Source organism: Hemitrygon akajei, chromosome 8 (assembly GCF_048418815.1).
Source record: "Hemitrygon akajei chromosome 8, sHemAka1.3, whole genome shotgun sequence".
Taxonomy (NCBI): domain Eukaryota; kingdom Metazoa; phylum Chordata; class Chondrichthyes; order Myliobatiformes; family Dasyatidae; genus Hemitrygon; species Hemitrygon akajei.
Window position 1 is genome coordinate 162,260,018 of NC_133131.1, and position 18,728 is coordinate 162,278,745.

General features: G+C 41.8%; 1 protein-coding gene across 8 annotated transcripts in view; it reads left to right on the forward strand.

Moving 5' to 3' along the window:
- The window catches only part of prkag2a (protein kinase, AMP-activated, gamma 2 non-catalytic subunit a), a 515,738-nt gene that overhangs the window by 334,595 nt on the left and 162,415 nt on the right, over positions 1-18,728 (forward strand). For all 8 annotated transcript variants that reach the window (XM_073054948.1, XM_073054946.1, XM_073054947.1 and 5 more), the window contains one exon: positions 6,848-7,062. In XM_073054948.1, the coding sequence (XP_072911049.1) occupies positions 6,848-7,062 (215 nt within the window). The remainder of the gene's footprint in view (positions 1-6,847; positions 7,063-18,728) is intronic.

Here is an 18,728-nt window from a genome sequence, read left to right on the forward strand (position 1 = left end):
GGTTTCCTCTGGGTGTTCTGGTTTCCTCCCACATTCCAGAGACGTACCGTAGTGTTAGTAAAAGACATGTTATTTTGGCACTGGAAGCATGGCAGCACTTGCTTCAGACACAGCTCAGGTTGTGTGTTGGTCAATGCTGCAAGCAGCACATTTCACTATATGCTTTGATGTACATGTAACAAATAAAGCTAATCTTTAATCTTTAAAACTGTCATTTTGGGAAATTAGAGAATTTGATTTGGGAGGTGCAAGTCAAGCCAAGTTTATAAAGCCCGTCTAGATTGAGGGAATGGACCCAAAATGTCAGCTGCTCATTTTACTTCCATAGATGCTGCCTGATTCACTTATTTCTTCCAGCTCTTTGTGTGTTGTGTTTAAAATTTTCCTGCACGTTTTCAAATCCCTCTGTGACTCTGATCCTGCAGCTGAATTACACGTGCTGTCCCCTTGATTTGAATTATTGATTCCCGTACATTCAGCTTCAGAGTTCCTAAGGTCTGGAATTCACTTCCTAAATCTGTCCACTTCTCTAAACCTGTTCTCCCTTTAGAACACTCCTTCTAACCTATCCTTCATCCAGATTTGTGGTCAATTCTTGCAGTATCTCCTTACTGTATGTTTGCTTCTCATACACACTCTGGAGTACTTTTTGTGAGTGATAGGTGCATAGAAATGAAGACTGATGTTGCATAATGGCATATTTCTGATTATAGATAGTTTATTTTTGACATTGAAATGTGTATTTAACTACTTTGGCCAATGATTTACTGCTGGAGCAACTATTTGCAGTAAGTAGTTAATTATTACAGATACAGCAATGTCACTGGCACCTGGGTCATGAAAATCAGTTGCCAGTTTGCAGTAGGGTAGTTTTGCACAATGGGGGTTTCGATTTGAAGTTTAACTAAACGATTACATGCCTTTATGTAGCTCTTTTAATGCCTAGAAATTGTCCCAAGATGCTTAATAAAAAACATAATCAGAAAAAATTGACATGAATCAAAAGGCTCAGTATGTATTACCTGATGGCATGAACATAGATTCTTTAACTTTCTTCCTTCTCCCCCTTCTCTCTTTTTTCCATTCCCCATCCTGGCCCCCTTCTTACCCCTTCCCTTCTCCTCACCTGAACATTTCCTCCCTCTTTCAGCATCTGCAGACTTTATCGTGTTTATTTCTAGAAGACTGGCAATCATTTATCATACTTCAGTTGTGAACAAATGAGCTTAGAAGTCTGGTTCAAGTTTAATTATTTCTTTAGCTAACACAAATATTCAAAGTCAAGTTGACTTCAGAATTTATCTCCATCCAGATGTGTAATTTGGTTTATGTTTGTCAAGCTGTATGTACCGAGATACAGTTAAAAAAATCTTCCAATATAAGCTCAAGTTCAAGTTTATTGTCATCAACCATACACACGTATACAACTAAATGAAACAGCATTCCTCCAGGGCCAAGGTGCAAAAGACAGCACATCCAATCACACACAGCACATAGAGTTATAATAGCGCATATAGTCACAAAATAATATTAGCACAAGTTCCTGAGTGGCATGACTTGTAGATTGATGATACATGGGATGTTTCCTTGGAGTCACGTTTCTGCAAGAACAACCGCACAGCAGTTCCTCATCTTGTGTGGAGTAAGCTGTAGGCGAAGGCAATCCAGCTTGTCTTCCCAGGAGCGAACACTGGAGAGCAGCACTGTTGAGGAAGTGTAGTGAGACAGATAATAAGGTGCACAATCACAACAGGGTAGATTGTGAGGTCAAGAGAACACCTTATCGCACTAGGGAAACATTCAGTGGTCTTATAATAGAGGGGTAGAAGCTGTCCTTGAACCTGGTCGTACATACTTTCAGGCTTTTCCATCTTCTGCCTAATGAGAGGTGAGGGGGAAGAGAGAATATCCAGGGTGAGTGAGGCCTTTGAGTATGCTGGCTGTTTAACGAGGTAAGAGCCCACAGTAGTACAGGAAAGATGCTAGCATGGATAGAAGGTGGGCTGACTAGCAGGAGAAAAAGAGTGGGAATAAGAGAGCCTTTTTTCTAATTTGCTGCCTGTGACTAGTGGTGTTCTGCAGGGGCTGGTATTGCAGACAATGCAAAGATAGGTGGAGGGGCAGGTAGTGTTGAGGAAGCAGAGGGTCTGCAGAAGAGGTTAGACAGATTGGGAGAATGGGCAAAGAAGTTGAAGATGGAATATGGTGTGGGAAAGTGTATGGTCTTAGTTTTTGGTAGAAGGAGTGAAGGAGTAGATTATTTTCTAAATGGTGGATTTAAAAATCAGAGGTGTAAAGAGACTTGGGAGTCCTTGTGCAGGATTCTCTGAAGTTTAACTTGCAGGTACAGTCAGTGTTAAGGTAGGCAAATGTAATGTTAGCATTAGTTTCGAGAAGACTAGAATATAAGAGCAAGGAAATAATGCAGAGGCTTTATAAGATGTTGGTCAGACCTAACATGGAGTATTGTGAGCCATTTTGTGTCCCTGATCTAAGAAAAGATGTGTTGGTATTGGAGAGGGTCCAGAGGAGGTTCACGAGAATTATTCCAGGAATGAAAGGGTTCACATATATGGAGTGTTTGATGGCTCTGGGCCTATACTTGCAAGAGTTTAGAAGAATGAGTGGGATTGCATTGAAACCTATTGAATACAGTATTGAAAGGTGTAGATAGAATGGATGTGGAGAGGATGTAGTGGGTGAGTTTAGAACTATAGGGTATAGTATCAGAATAGAAGGATAACCCTTTGGAGGAGAGATGAGGAGGAATTCCTTTAGCCAGAGGGTGGTGAATCTGTGGAATTCATTGCCACAGACAGCTATGGAGGCCAAGTCATTGAATATATTTAAATCAGAGATTGATGGGTTTAATAGCTTAGGGCATCAAAGGTTATGGGCACAAGGTAGAAGAATGGGGTTGAAAGGATAACAAGTCAGCCATGATGAAATGATGGGAAGAATGGCCTAATTCTGCTCATTGTGTTATGGTCTTATGGTGTTTCCTGAGGTAGCAAGAAGTATAGACAGAGTTCATGGATAGAGGCTGGTTTCCATGATGTGCTGAGTTGTGTCTACAACTCTGCAGTTTCATGTGGTCCCATGCAGAGCAGTTGCCATACCAAGCTGCAATGCATCCAGCTAGGGTGCTTCCTATGCTGCTCCAATAAAAATTGGTGAGAGAGATAGTGGACTTGCCAAATCTCTCTAGCCCCATGTGGAAGTAGAGGCACTGGTGAGCTTTCTAGGCTGTGGCATCTAGGTGGTCGGACCAGGACAGGCTATTGGCAATGTTCACTCTGAGGATGCTGAAGCTCTCAACCCTTTCTTGACCTCAGCATTGTTGAAGCTCCCCCTCCCCCTCCATTTCCTGAAGTCATGATCAGCTCTCTAATTCTGCTGACTCTGCAGGGAAGGTTATTGTTACGACACCACATCACTAATCTCTTTTTCTCCTTCCTGTATGCCAACTGATCATTATCTGAGATATCACCACTGTGAGATCACTGACCAGTGCCTCCCACAAACGAATAGTGTGCATCAAATGGTGTGGTAACTAAAAACATAAAATGAATGTGTAAATATATAAATAAATTGGTTGAACACCCAAGTTGGTAGTCTTTCATTGATTCTATTAAGGTTATTATTCTATTATGGATTTATTGAGTTAGCCCCCAAGAAAAAAAATCTCAGGGTTGTATATGGCGACGTATATGTACTTGGATAATAAATTTACTTTGAACATTCTGCAAGGTTGAGACACTTGATTATGGCACTGTTTAACTAGTTTAAAAATTGTTTTTTGTTGATTTTTTATCATTTATAAAGTGAAGAAAAGCATTGTTGTTACTTCCGCAAAGTCGAATGAATTTATTGTCATTGTCATATGCACAAATACATCTATGCATAGGTGCTGTGAAAACCTGCTTGTAGCAGCATTACAGGCACAGAGCACCATTTCAGCTGCATTCACAAGAACAACCGTTAGTCATCTGTTCGGAAAGTGGTTCTTCCTGGAACAATAATCTTATGTGCGATTTACTACAGACTTCTTGTCTTTCTTTGTGCGATGTTCTTTTCACAGCCTTCCTGCCAATTCTTTCAAGCCTTGGTTCATTCAACAGTGTTAATTCAATGTCCCAATTAGCTTTTTCATTCCATTGAAAACTTTCTTCACTCAGGGTTACAGTTGCCCTCAGAAATTTGTCAACGTAAGCTCATCATTATTGTAGTAACACATTAATGAATGATAAACATGGTTATCATGATCATTGAAATAAAATTTTGAGCAGGAGGTTATCTTATGTTCCCAACAGGGAAGTAAACCTTACAGAACTGTATAAAGCCCTTTATTCAAAGCTAAAAGTTACTTGCTGACTTTGAAAATCTGTCTTGAACTTAAGTGGACAACTTTACTTAATTTCAGTTGCCAATCATTGAAATGTGCCCTCAAGTAATGGACTCACTTTGAAGGACTCTTCATCTCATGTTCTTGATATTTATTGCTTATTTATTTATTATTATTATCATTATTTCTTTATTTTTGTATTTGCACAGTCTGTTGTATTTTGCACACTGGCTGAACACCCAAGTTGGTACGGTCTTCCGTTGATTCTATTAAAGTTGTTATTCTATTATGGATTTATTGAGTTAGCCCCCAAGAAAAAAAATCTCAGGGTTGTAAACGATGACCAATATGTACTTGGATAATAAATTCACTTTGAACTTTGACATTGTTTGGGTCTGGGTAATACTGACCGGCATTTATTGCCTCATAAGACATAGGAGCAGAATTAGGCTATTCAACCCATCAAGTCTGCTCCATTATTCAGTATTGGCTGATTTATTATCCCACTCAACCCCATTCTCTTGCCTTCTCCCTTACTAATCAAAACTCTTATCAACCTCCTCTCTAAATATACCAAATCACTTGGCTTCTGCAGCTGGCTGTAGCAATGAATTCCATAGATTCACCACCCTCTGGCTAAAGAAATTCCTGTTCAGCTTTGTTCTAAAAGGATATCCCTTCATTGTGAGGGTGGTTTTCTCCCCCCCCAACCCAGTGCTAGAGTCTACCACTACTGGATATATTCTCTCCACATCCACTGTTGCGAGGCCTTTCAATATTCGATCTGTTTCAATGAGATTCCTCCCCCCCCCACCCACTACCTCATTCTTCTCCTCATTTCAGCCCATCAGGTTTATGTCAGCTCACAGATCAAAACCAATTCACTGCCAATTTTCTCTGCAACCTCTCTCCTCCACACTCCCATCAACTGCCTCCAAATTTTGCCAGTCACCCACACACCTGGGACAATGTACAGTGGCCCATTAACCTGCTAACTTGTAAGCATAAGCTTCGCTGGAAACCAAAGCAACACATGCAAAATGCTAGAGAGACTCGGCAGGTCAGGCAGCATCTATGGAAAGGAATAAAGAGAACACATCAGGTCCTGATGAAGGGCCTCGGCCTGAAATATCAACTCTTTAAACCTACCAACCTGCCTGACTTTGAGAAACCAGAATTCACAGGGCACATCCACACGGCCACAGGCATGACCTGGAAGGCATCTGAAGGCATGGTTGAACCTGGGTGTCTGGAGCTGTGAAGCAACAACTCTACCGACTGTGCAGCCAGTTGAGATGTTGATGATGAGCCGCCATCTTGTACTCATGGTCTTTTTTGTGGAAAAAGAAACTTGCACAATGATGTTGGATTGGATTGACTGTTCGAGGATTTAGCAAAATTGAAGGGACAGTAACATACTACAGTGGCAGTGGCAGGTTCAATCTTACCCCTGATGTTCGTACCTTTTCCCCGTGATTGTATGAGATTCCTCCGGGTGCTCTGGTTTCCACCCACCTTCCACAGATATACAAATCAGCTTTAGTGAGTTGTGGGCATGCTATGTTGGCACTGCAAGTGTGGAGATACTTGTGGGCTGCCCCCATCACATATTGACACTGTGTTGGTCATTGATGCAAGCGACATGTTTCACTGTACGTTTGAATGTTTTGATGTACATGTGACAAATAAAGCTAATCTCTAATCTTTGTCTTTTCTTTCATATGCTTGACTTGTGCATTGTGGATGGGGGAAGTCTTTGGAGCATCAGGAGGTACAATCAGTGCGGGGTAGCTAACTTTTGACCTGATTTTAGAGTCATAGGGTAATACAGCACAGGAACAGGCCCTTCGGCCCTCCTGATCCACACTGACCACAGCATCCTCCCTGCTACTCCCAGTTGCCTGTGTTCGGCCTGTAACCCTCCGAGCTTTTCCTTCCATGCACCTAGTAGAGCAGCATCCGTGGGAGAAGAGGAATTATTCACATTTCAGCTTGAAAGGCCACATCAGGAATTGGTGAGATGGCGACAATTCCCTCCTACAGACACTGTCTTTGCTGATCAAGATATGAGTGTCTGCGGCCTCTTGTGTGATATCAATGAGCTTGTGCTGCTCGATAGCACCTAATGACACCTTTCATTACCTTTACGCTAACTGATACGGCGGTAACTGGCAAATTGGATTTATCCTGCTTTTTTGTGTACAGGACATAATGGACAGTTTTCTATTTTATCAGGATGCCAGTGTTCTAAATATCCTGGAACAGATTTGGCTGGAGGCTGAGCTAGTTCTGGAGTTCATGCTTTCAATACTCAGTTTGGACCTTTAGCCTTTGCTGCATCGAATAAACCTGATTCTGATTCTGATGTGATTAATTGTAATTGGAAGATACGTCGACTGTAACCCTTTGCTTGTAGATGTGATTTGTCCTCAGTCTCACAGTAGACGTAGAAGGTTTGGGAGGTGCTGTCAGAGTAACCAATTGTCCTTCTCCTCCACCCAGCCTCGGGACTCTCTACCCCCTCCACGCCGATACAATCAACCAAGCCTGCCTTTCCCCTGGAATCATATAAACAGGAGCCCGAACGCCTGGATGCCCGAGCTCGTTCCTACTCATCTCCACCGGACTCAGGCCAGCGGTTTTCCGTCCCGCTCGCAGCCATGGCACCGCTCAAGCCTCTTGCTCCCATTACCAGCTCCGGTGCTACCTCGAAAACCGTAAGTACCACGTGTTCATTCTGTACCAGCTTGTTCCAGTTTAAACCACTGATTCCTAAACAGGGCAGCAGTAACAGCTCGGAAACCTGAATGCTGTAACATAATTCTGATTTTAATTCAGTCTTGACTGTTTATGCACGGTCCGTCGAAATCCAGAGACAGATTTCTAGGAATACAGATGCCCTCCACAATACGACGTGGGTTTACATTCCTGGAAATGGTCTGTATCGCAAATATCTGTGTGCATCATTTGCGCGTGTGTCAGAAAACGGCAGTGGAATAAAAATGGATTTTGCAGCTAGTTGTGTAATTTCTTACCACACAAGTTCTGTGAGAGTGAATTTTACTCCATGTCTCATATTTATGAATAGAAATGTGTAAATTCTCTAAGGGTGTATTCCTGCTACCCGTAGAGCTGTAATGCAGAAATTGCTTGTACATTGAAGTGCACCACTAAAAAACTAAATAGGAAATAATTGTCTGCCGTATATCCATCTTTGCATCTTCATTTTCTTTTTAAGCCCATCACCCTTACTGAGGCATAGACCACTGACAGAAGTTTTCCAGAGTCCTCTGTCCTGGGTCAGTCTTTCAAGTTGTCCCCAACTTTAGCCCAACGTACAGCTTCTAGGTAAAGATCCTTTGGAGCTTCTGTTGGTGTTTCTGCTCTGGGTTTTATGAGATGGGGTTGCTAACACCGTGCCCAACTCTCCTCTGTTCGCATCTGGGCTTGGGACCGTCCATGGTGAAGTTACCTTCGCATGTAAGTGTGTGCTCTTTGCTGGAAACGTGAGGGGTGTGTTTGCACTGTAACAACGTAACATTGATTGGAACATTCGGCCTGTAGCAGGTGTTGTCACAGTGTTACCAGAGAGGAGTACTGGTAGATATGAAACAGTCTCTTTCTTGGACAAAGTGAGACACAAGCAGGCATTGTGTGGAGACCCTTTCGAAGGAAGAAGCCTGCTTGACCCAACATTACACAACATTTTATATGCTAAAGATCAAAGGACAATTCCATATTTACAATGCATCCACAATGCTTCCTTTGAACTACACACAACCTTCACACCTCTCTTTGCACCCACACTACAGACACCCAAAAGACACCCAAATCATGAATTTAAATCAGCATTGTCTGGTCTTCCGGTTAATTGTGGTTCAGGGTTCTTAGAAACCTATTGTCCAGAGCTGCATTTTAGATTTAATCTATAGTCCATATTCAGATCTGAAGATTGGTGGCTGAAGTAATTTGCTATATGTGCTAACCCCAAAAAAATTCTCTAATAGCAGGACACTGGAGATTCAATGTGTGAATGATATGTTCATAGTCAGATTCAGAATTAGATCTTTTATCACTGATTCATGATGTGAAATTTGTTGTTTTTGTGACAGCAGTATAGTGCAAAGATATAAAATTACTATAGTGCAAAATAAATGAGTAGCAAGTAATTAATGGATTAATGGACCATTCAGAAATCTAATGGCAGAGGAAAGGAAGCTGTTTCTGAAATGTTGAGTTTGGGTCTTCAGGCTCCTGTACATCCTCTCCAATGGTGGTAACAAGAAAAGAGTATGTCCTAAGTAAAAGGGAGACAGCACAAAAATGCAACATAGAATCACAGAGTCCTAGAGCACAGAAACAGGCCCTTCAGCCCATCTAGTCCATGCCAAACTATCATTCTGCCTCATCCCATCTACCTGCACCTGGACGATAGCACTCCACATCACCTCCCACTAATCCAAATTTTTCTTAAATGTTGATATTGAACCTGCGTTCACCACTTCTGCTGGCAGCTATTTCACACTCTCACCACCTTCTGAGAGAAGATGTTCCCCCTCAGGTTCCCCTTAAATACTTCACCCTTCACCCTTAACCTATGACCTCTAGTTATTGTCTTACCCAGCCTCAGTGAAAAAAGCCTGCTTGCATTTACCCTATCTATACCCCTCATAATTTTGTGTACCTCTATCAAATATTCTCTCAATCTCCTACAGTCCAGGGAATAGAGGGCAAACCTTTTCAACCCTTCCTTATAACTCAGGTCTGTGCTGACCATGAACCACTCATTTACGTTAATCCCATTTTTCTATCCTACATCAACATGCCGAGGTTCTACTGCTCACCTGTTCCCAATGGACAGCTGGTACTGGCAAATTAACTACATGCTAACATTAACCTCTTGCATGGGAGGAAACCAGAGTTCCCAGAGGAAACACACACAGTGACAAAGATAAATTTCAGACTCCACTGGCAGCACCAGAGAAGTCCTCAATATATTTTGCTGATGCCTGCAGGGAGTTTTTGATGCTCTCCCCATGACCACATGGGTTTCCTCTAGGTGCTCCAGTTTCCTCCCACAGTCCAAAGATGTACCTATTGGTAGGTTAATTAGTCATTGTAAATTGTCCTGTGATTAGGCGAGGATTACATCGGGGGTTGGTGGACGGTGTGGCTCAAAGGGCCAGAAGGACCTCCTCAGCACTGAATCCCAGTTTAAAAAAAAATTGTGGTGATGTGGAAGGTGCTGCTTTAGAAGACGTACGGCTGAATCTTCTCCATGTCATATGACTTCACTATTCCCTCAAGTTGAAAGCCCAATGTTTGGTTACACGTTCTTTGGATGAATACATGTCTCATCCATCTTCCTACAGCTTCACCCACCCACTTGGTCAGAGCCCTGTCCAGAATGATTGTCTCTCCTCTTCCGCTGAGTTTAGAAAATCATGCAACAGTCTTCCTGAAGTATTTTTATTTTTAAAATTTTTTTTAATTGAATTTTCAAATAGGTTACAGAAAGAAAAAAAATTATCAACCCTTCCCCCCCTCCCCTTAACCCCTCCCCCTAACATATCCCTATAGAAAAAAAAGAGAAGAAAAAAGAAAGAAAGAAAGAATGCCTGGATATCGGAAGATCCTCACATGCTCCATGGAGTTCATAATAGCTTTAATATGTATATTTATTTCTTTCCCCAGATAACCAATAATTTTATCTTCGGAGCACCTATATATTTAATCCTATTTTTTGTAAATAAGGACACCAAATTTTTAGAAATATTTCATATTTATCTCTTAAATTATAAGTAATTTTTTCAAGTGGAATGCAGCTAAAAATTTCATTTTTCCAATGATCTATACTTAAGTATGAATCCGATTTCCAAGTAACTGCAATAGCCTTTTTGGCTACTGCCAATGCAATTTTTATGAATTCTTTCTGATATTTATTCAATTTGGATTTCAATTTTATCCCTTCAATATCGCCTAGTAAAAATAATGTTGGATTATGTGGAAGTTGTATTCCAATAATTTGTTCCAGTAAAACTCGTAAATTTGTCCAAAAAGGTTGAATTTTAAAACAAGACCAAGTAGAGTGTAAAAACGTACCAATTTCTTGATTACACCGAAAACATTGATCAGATGAATTTGAGTTTAATCTATTTATTTTTTGTGGTGTAATATATAATTGATGTAAAAAGTTATATTGTACTAATCTTAGTCGAACATTTATTGTATTTGTCAGACTGTCAAGACATAATCTTGACCAACTTGTTTCATCAATTTTAATATTCAAATCAGTTTCCCATTTTTGTCTTGACTTATGAATTCCTTGTTTAATTGCCTGTTTTTGAATCAAATTATACATACCAGAAATAATTTTTTTAATTTTTCCTTTATGAATTAAAGTTTCTATTTCATTAGGTTTCGGCAATAACATTGTTTGACCCAGTTTATCTCTTAAATAAGCCCTTAATTGGAAATAACAGAAAAGAGTGTTATTTGATATTTTATATTTATTCTTTAATTGGTCAAATGACATTAATATACCTCCTTCAAAACAGTCTCCTATATATCTAATCCCTTTGTGAAACCAGTTATATAAAAGTTGATTATCCATTGTAAAAGGGATAAGTTTATTTTGAATTAAAGGTCTCTTTGCTAATAAAGATTTCTTTATCTCATCATCAACATTTATCTTATTTCATAAATCAATCAAATGTTTTAGTATAGGAGATTCTTTCTTTTCCTGTATCCATTTAGATTCCCATTTATATATAAAATCTTCTGGTATATTTTCTCCTATTTTGTCTAATTCTATTCTAATCTTCATCAAAAAAAGATGCAATAAATCTAAGTTGATTTGCTTTGTAATAATTCTTAAAATTTGGTAATTGTAACCCTCCTAGGTCAAATTTCCGTGTCAATTTTTCCAACGATATTCTTGACATCTTACCTTTCCAAAGGAATTTCCTCACACATTTATTTAACTCTTGAAAAAATTTCTGCAGTAATTGTATTGGTAGTGTTTGGAATAAATATTGTAATCTAGGGAATATATTCATTTTTACAGCATTGACTCTACCTATTAATGTTATTGGTAACATCATCCATTTATCAAGATCCTTTTGAATTTTTTTCAATAAAGGCTAATAATTTAATTTATATAAATTCTTTATATCATTATTCCTGAAGTATTTAGGTTAATTCATCATCATCCGTGTTTATGACATGGGTGATCATGACCATGATTGTTCTTGGCAAAGTTTTCTACAGAAGTGTTTTGCCATTGCCTTCTTCTGGGCAATGTCTTTACAAGATGGGCGAACCCAGCCATAATCAGTACTCTTGCAGAGATTGTCTGCCTGGTGTCAGTGATCACAGAACCAGGACTTGTGATATGCACCGGCTGCTCATACAACCATCCACCACCTGTCCCCTTGGCGTCATGTGACTCTGATCGGGGGGAGGGGGCTAAGCAGGTGCTACACCTTGCCCAAGGGTGAACTGCAGACTAGAAGAGGAAAGGAGCGCCTTACACCTCCTTTGGTAGAGACATATCTCCACCCACCACCCTTTATGTTACTTAGACTAGAAATAAGAAAGTACTTTATTTCTTTATTTTCGTTATTAAGTATTTTATTTTCTATCGCTTCCCACCTACATCTGCAACACTTCCCATGCTCCGAATCAGAACTAGATTTAGTATCACTGGCATATGTCATGAAATTTATTAACATAGAAACATAGAAAATAGATGCAGGAGTAGGCCATTCGGCCCTTCGAGCCTGCACCGCCATTCAGTATGATCATGGCCGATCATCCAACTCAGAACCCTGTACCTGCTTTCTCTCCATACCCCCTGATCCCTTTAGCCACAAGGGCCATATCTAACTTCCTCTTAAATATAGCCAATGAACCAGCCTCAACCATTTCCTATGGCAGAGAATTCCACAGATTCACCACTCTCTGTGTGAAGAAGTTTTTCCTCATCTCGGTCCTAAAAGGCTTCCCCTTTATCCTTAAACTGTGACCCCTCGTTCTGGACTTCCCCAACATCGGAAACGATCTTCCTGCATCTAGCCTGTCCAATCCCTTTAGAATTTTATACGTTTCAATAAGATCCCCCCTCAATCTTCTAAATTCCAGTGAGTATTAACCCTCAATAACTTTCATATTTCTGGCCCTGACCACCTCATTTTCACCACGGATGTCCAGTCCCTATACACTTCTATCCTCTATCATGAAGGCTCAAAGCAATAGACAATAGGTGCAGAAGTAGACCATTCGGCCCTTCGAGCCTGCACCGCCATTCTGAGATCATGGCTGATCATCTACTATCAATAACCGGTTCCTGCCTTGTCCCCATATCCCTTGATTCCCCTATCCATAAGATACCTATCTAGCTCCTTCTTGAAAGCATCCAGAGAATTGGCCTCCACTGCCTTCCGAAGCAGTGCATTGCAGACCCCCACAACTCTCTGGGAGAAAAGTTTTTCCTTAACTCTGTCCTAAATGACCTACCCCTTATTCTCAAACCATGCCCTCTGGTACTGGACTCTCCCAGCATCTGGAACATATTTCCTGCCTCTATCTTGTCCAATCCCTTAATAATCTTATAAGTTGCAATCAGATTCTGCAATCAGAAAAAAATATATAAAAAATAAAATAAAAATTAGGGATGGGGTAAGAAGGGGAGGAGGGGCATTAACAGAAGTTAGTAAAATCAATGTTCATGCCATTAGTTTGGAGGCTACCCAGATGGAATATAAGGTGTTGTTCCTCCAACCTGAGTGTGGCTTCATCTCGACAGTAGAGGAGGCCATGGATAGACATTTCAGAAAGGGAATGGGACATGGAATTAAAATGTGTGGCCACTGGGAAATTCTGCTTCCTCTGGCAAATAGAGCATAGGTGTTCAGTGAAGCGATTTCCCAGTCTGCGTCGGGTCTCACCAATATATAGAAAGCCACACCGGGAGCACCGGACCCTACGCAACTCCCTTGTCCATTTGTCACCCCCATCCCTTCCCACCGATCTCCCTCCCAGCACTTATCCTTGTAAGCGGAACAAGTGCTACACCTGCCCTTACATTTCCTCGCTCACCACCATTCAGGGCACCAGACAGTCCTTCCAGGTGAGGCGACACTTCACCTGTGAGTCTGCTGGGGTGATATACTGTGTCTGGTGCATCCTTCTATTTATTGGTGAGACCTGATGCAGACTGGGAGACCGTTTCACTGAACACCTACGCTCTTCCGCCAGAGGAAGCAGGATCTCCCAGTAGCCACACATTACAATTCCACGTCCCATTCCCATTCCGATATGTCAGTCCACGGCCTCCTCTACTGTCGAGATGAAGCCACACTCAGGTTGGAGGAACAACACCTTATATTCCGACTGGGTAGCCTCCAACCTGATGGCATGAACATTTAGATTTCTCTAAATTCCATTAATGCCCCTCCTCCCCTTCTTACCCCATCCCTAATTTTTTAATTATATTTTTAATTTTTTTTTTCTTTTTCTCTTTCCCTCTCACAATAATAACTCCTTGCCTGTTCTCCATCTTCCTCTGGTGCTCCCCTCCCCCTTTCTTTCTTCCAAGGCCTTCTGTCCTATGATACTCCCCCTTTTCCAGCCTTGTATCCCTTTTGCCAATCAACTTCCCAGCTCTTAGCTTCATCCCTCCCCCTCCTGTCTTCTCCTATCATTTCGGGTCTTCCCCTCCCTCTCCCCCTCCCACTTTCAAATCTCTTACTCTCTCTTTTTTCTGTTAGTCGAGACAAAGGGTCTTGACCCGAAATGTTGACTGTACTTCTTCCTATAGATGCTGTCTGGCCTGCTGTGTTCCACCAGCATTTTGTGTGTGTTGCCTCCCTATCTCACTTCCTTTGTCACCATTGCATCTGTCCCCAGGATGCGGCTTTCCTTTCAACGGCATCAGAAATATCCTCCGTCTTTAAAGAAGGGTGTACATTGAATCTGCCCACACCCGCAACTCCTCCATTTCCAGAACATCTGTGCTCGCCCCATCTTCCCACTGCTTTAACAGTGGCAGAGTTCCTCTTGTTCTTAACTGCCATCCCATGAGCCTCTGTATCCAACACATCATACTCCGCAACTTCTACCATCTCCGAAAGGATCCTTACACCAATCCTTTACCTCCCCCCTCACTCCGCTTTCTGCAGGGATTGCTCCCTCTGTGACCCCCTCCGTCCCTCCCAGCAAGCACTTAACCTCAGCAAGTGGCCAAAGTGCTACACCTACCCAAATGCCTCCCCCCTCACATCTATTCAGGGCCTCAAAGGTCCTTCTAGGTGAGGCAACACTTCACCTGCGAATCCGCTGGGGTTGTCTATTGTATTGAGTGTTTCTGATACGGTCTCCTCTACATTGGCAAGATCCATCATAAATTGTAGGAACACTTCGTTGAACACATCTGCTCCATCTGCCAAAAGTAGAACTATCTGGTGGTCAAACCCTTTAATTCCAATTCCTATTTCTGTCCCAACACATCGGTCCATGGCTTCTTCTTGTGCCATGATAAGACCATGCTCGGGGTGGAGGAGCAGCACTTTATATTCCATATGGGTATCCTTCAACCTGATGGCATGAATATTGATTTCTCCTTCTGGTAAAAAAAATTCCCTCTCCCCCCCTTCCCCTCTTCTTCTATTCTACATTCTGGCCCCTAACTTATTCTCCCCTGCTTATCATCTCCCCTGGGCCCCCTCTTCCTTCTCTTTCTCCTATGGTCCACTCTCCTCTCCTAATAGATTCCTTCCTCTCCAGCCCTTTACCTTTCCTACCCACATGGCATCACCTATCATTGTCTAGCTATCCTACTTCCCCTCTCCCCAATTTTTTATTCTAGCATCTTCCCCCTTCCTTCTCAGTCCTGAAGAAGGGTTTCGGCCTGGAACATCAACTGTTTATTCCTTTCCATAGGTACTTCCTGACCAGCTGAGTTCCTCCAGCATTTTGTGTGTGTTGCTTTATTTCTGTGTTGTAGAGACCATATAAAAATGGCATTGATATAAAATCGGGCCTGGTTATTTCAAGGAAGCAAGAGAAACAATTCTTATGTTTCCTTGAATTGCCCAGATCTAATGCAGCACGGTAGTGTTGTGGTTAGCACAATGTTTTACAGTAACAACGAACCATGTTCAATTCCTGCGTCTGTCTGTAAGGAGTTAGTGCATTCTCTTCTTGACCGTTGGGTTTCCTCAAGTTTCCTCCCATAGTTCAGAGATGCACCAGTTCGTAGGTTAACTGGTCATTATAAATGTTCCCATGATTAGGCGAGGGTTAAATCGGGGGTTGCTGGGCAATGCAGCTCAAAGGGCCAGAAGGGCCTATTCCATGCTGCAGCTAAATAAATAAATAAATTGTTATCCTAATGAACGATAAAATCTGCACCACAGGCAAATTGAGATAAACAGGTTTTAAAAAGTGTATATACACACACACACACACACACACACACACACACACTGCAAATTCTGGCAATCTGAAAACAAAATCAGAACTTAATAGACATACTCTCAGGAGGTCAGGCAACATTGGTGGAGATAGAAAGCCTCAGGTCAATGACCTTTCATTGGAATCTTTTCACCATTCATTGATGGGTTTTGTTAGGAATGGCCAATTAATATCATAGAACCACTGCTGATAAATGGGGTTGTCCATTGTCCATTCATACAGCTTCAAAAAGAGGGCAGACTTTGTATTCCATCTTGGCAGCCTCCAACTTGACAGGATGAGCATTGATTTCTCTAACTTCAGATAACCACTTCCCTTTCTTCCCCTTATCCCACTGGTTCTATCAGTCCACATCTTTATAAAAATAAGAGTCTCTGCAGATGCTGAAAATCATGAGTCACAACACACACACACGCACGCACGCACCATACTTGAGGAACTCAGCTGGACAGGCATTCTCTCTGCATCTGTTCTCTCTGCATCCGGAGAGAAATAATCAGTCAACAACTCAGGCCGAAATTTCCCTCCTCTCCTCTCTTGACCTGGCTCTCGCCCATACTTTCAACCCTACCTCGTTTTCTACCCTTTACTCTATGTGCCACTGTCCTCCCCTATCAGATTCCATTTTCTTCATCCCTTTGTCAGTCCCACCTATCACCAACCAGTTTCTTAGATCATTTCCACCTCCCTCCACCATTGCCCTCACCTGCCTGTCACACCCGCACAACAGAGCCAGCTTTTACTCCACACCTTCACCCCCTCATCTTTATATAACAGCCATCTCTACTCTTTTTTTTCCAGTCCAGATGAAGGGTCTTACCCTGAATTGTCAACTGTCTATTTCCCTCCACAGATGCAGCCTGACCAAACAATTTTTGTGCGTTGCTTTAGTAACTACAACCCTGATTGCAGTTTGAGCTTCCTGCCATCCATAGTTAGCCATTCTTCATCAGACTCCCTGTTCAAAGAAAGATGATGATGATGTTCCTGAACAAACCATGGAAGTTCTGCATTGCCAATGCACACTAATTGGAATTAATGAGTGTGACCTTTTGCTTTTCTCTTTACATGTTTCGATTTACAGTTCCTGTGACCTGGGTTCAATGCCTGCTGCTTTCTGTAAGGAGTTTGTACGTTCTCCCCGTAACCATATGGGTTTCCTCCCAAATTCCTAAGAAGGATGAGTTAGTAAGGGTTGAGAGTTATGGCTGTGCTATGTTGGCACCGGAAGCATGGCAACACATGCGGGCTGCACCCGGGGCATTCCTCAGATCATGGTGTCATTGGCTCAAAATGATGCATTTTACTGTATGTTTCTACTTGTGACAAATTAAGCTAATCTTTAATCGTGGCTGTCTCTTCCTCCAGGCCAGTGGAAGCAAACTTAAGGCAGAGATAGATGATTCTTTGGAGAAAAAGTCTGCAGATGTTGGAAATTTGAAACAGAATCACAGAATTTGAGAAGGAGAAGGGAAAATCGGATGTGTCAGTATTACAGTTGAACAAAGGGAACTATGGAGCTATGAGGGAGGAGCTGGCCAAAGTTCAATGGAACAATACCCTAGCAGGGAAAACAGTGGAACAACAATGGCAGGTATTTCTGGGAATAATGCAGAAGGTGCAGGATCGGTTCATTCCAAAGAGGAAGAAAGATCTTAAGGGGAGTAAGGGGTGTCCGTGGCTGACGAGGGAAGTAAAGGGCAGTATAAAAATAAAAAAGAAGTATAACATAGCAAAGATGAGCTGGAAACCAGAGGACTGGGAAGCTTTTAAAGAGCAACAGAAGATAACAAAAAAGGCAATACGCCAAGAAAAAATGAGGTACGAAGGTAAACTAGCCAAGAATATAAAGGAGGATAGTAAAAGCTTCTTTAGGTATTTGAATAGCAAAAAAATAGTTAAGACCAAAATTGGGCCATTGAAGACAGAAACGGGTGAATTTATTATAGGGAACAAGGAAATGGCAGACGAGTTGAACAGGTATTTTGGATCTGTCTTCACTACGGAAGACACAAACAATCTCCCAGATGTAATAGTAGCCAAAGGAACTAGGATAAAGGATGAACTGAAGGAAATTTATATTAGGCAAGAAACAGTGTTGGATAGACTGTTGAGTCTGAAGGCTGATAAGTCCCCGGGACCTGATGGTCTGCATCCCAGGGTACTTAAAGAGGTGGCTCTAGAAATCGTGGATGCATTGGTAATCATTTTCCAATGTTCGATAGATTCAGGAACAGTTCCTGCTGATTGGAGGGTGGCTAATGTTGTCCTACTTTTCAAGAAAGGAGGGAGAGAGAAAACAGGGAATTATAGACCGGTTAGCCTGACGTCAGTGGTGGGAAAGATGCTGGAGTCAATTAAAAAAGAGGAAATTATGACACATTTGGATAGCAGTAGAAGGATCAGTCCAAGTCAGCATGGATTTATGAAGGGAAAATCATGCTTGACGAATCTTCTGGAGTTTTTTGAGGATGTAACTATGAAAATGGACAAGGGAGAGCCAGTGGATGTAGTGTACCTGGACTTCCAGAAAGCTTTTGATAAAGTCCCACATAGGAGATTAGTGGGCAAAATTAGGGCACATGGTATTGGGGGCAGAGTACTGACATGGATTGAAAATTGGCTGGCTGACAGGAAACAAAGAGTAGTGATTAACGGGTCCCTTTCGGAATGGCAGGCTGTGACCAGTGGGGTACCGCAAGGTTCGGTGCTGGGACCCCAGCTGAAGGGATTAAAAGTAACATTAGCAAATTTGCTGATGAAACAAAGCTGGGTGGCAGTGTGAAATGTCAGGAGGATGTTATGAGAATGCAGGGTGACTTGGACAGGTTGGGTGAGTGGGCAAATGTATGGCAGATGCAGTTTAATGTGGATAAATGTGAGGTTATCCACTTTGGTGGCAAGAACA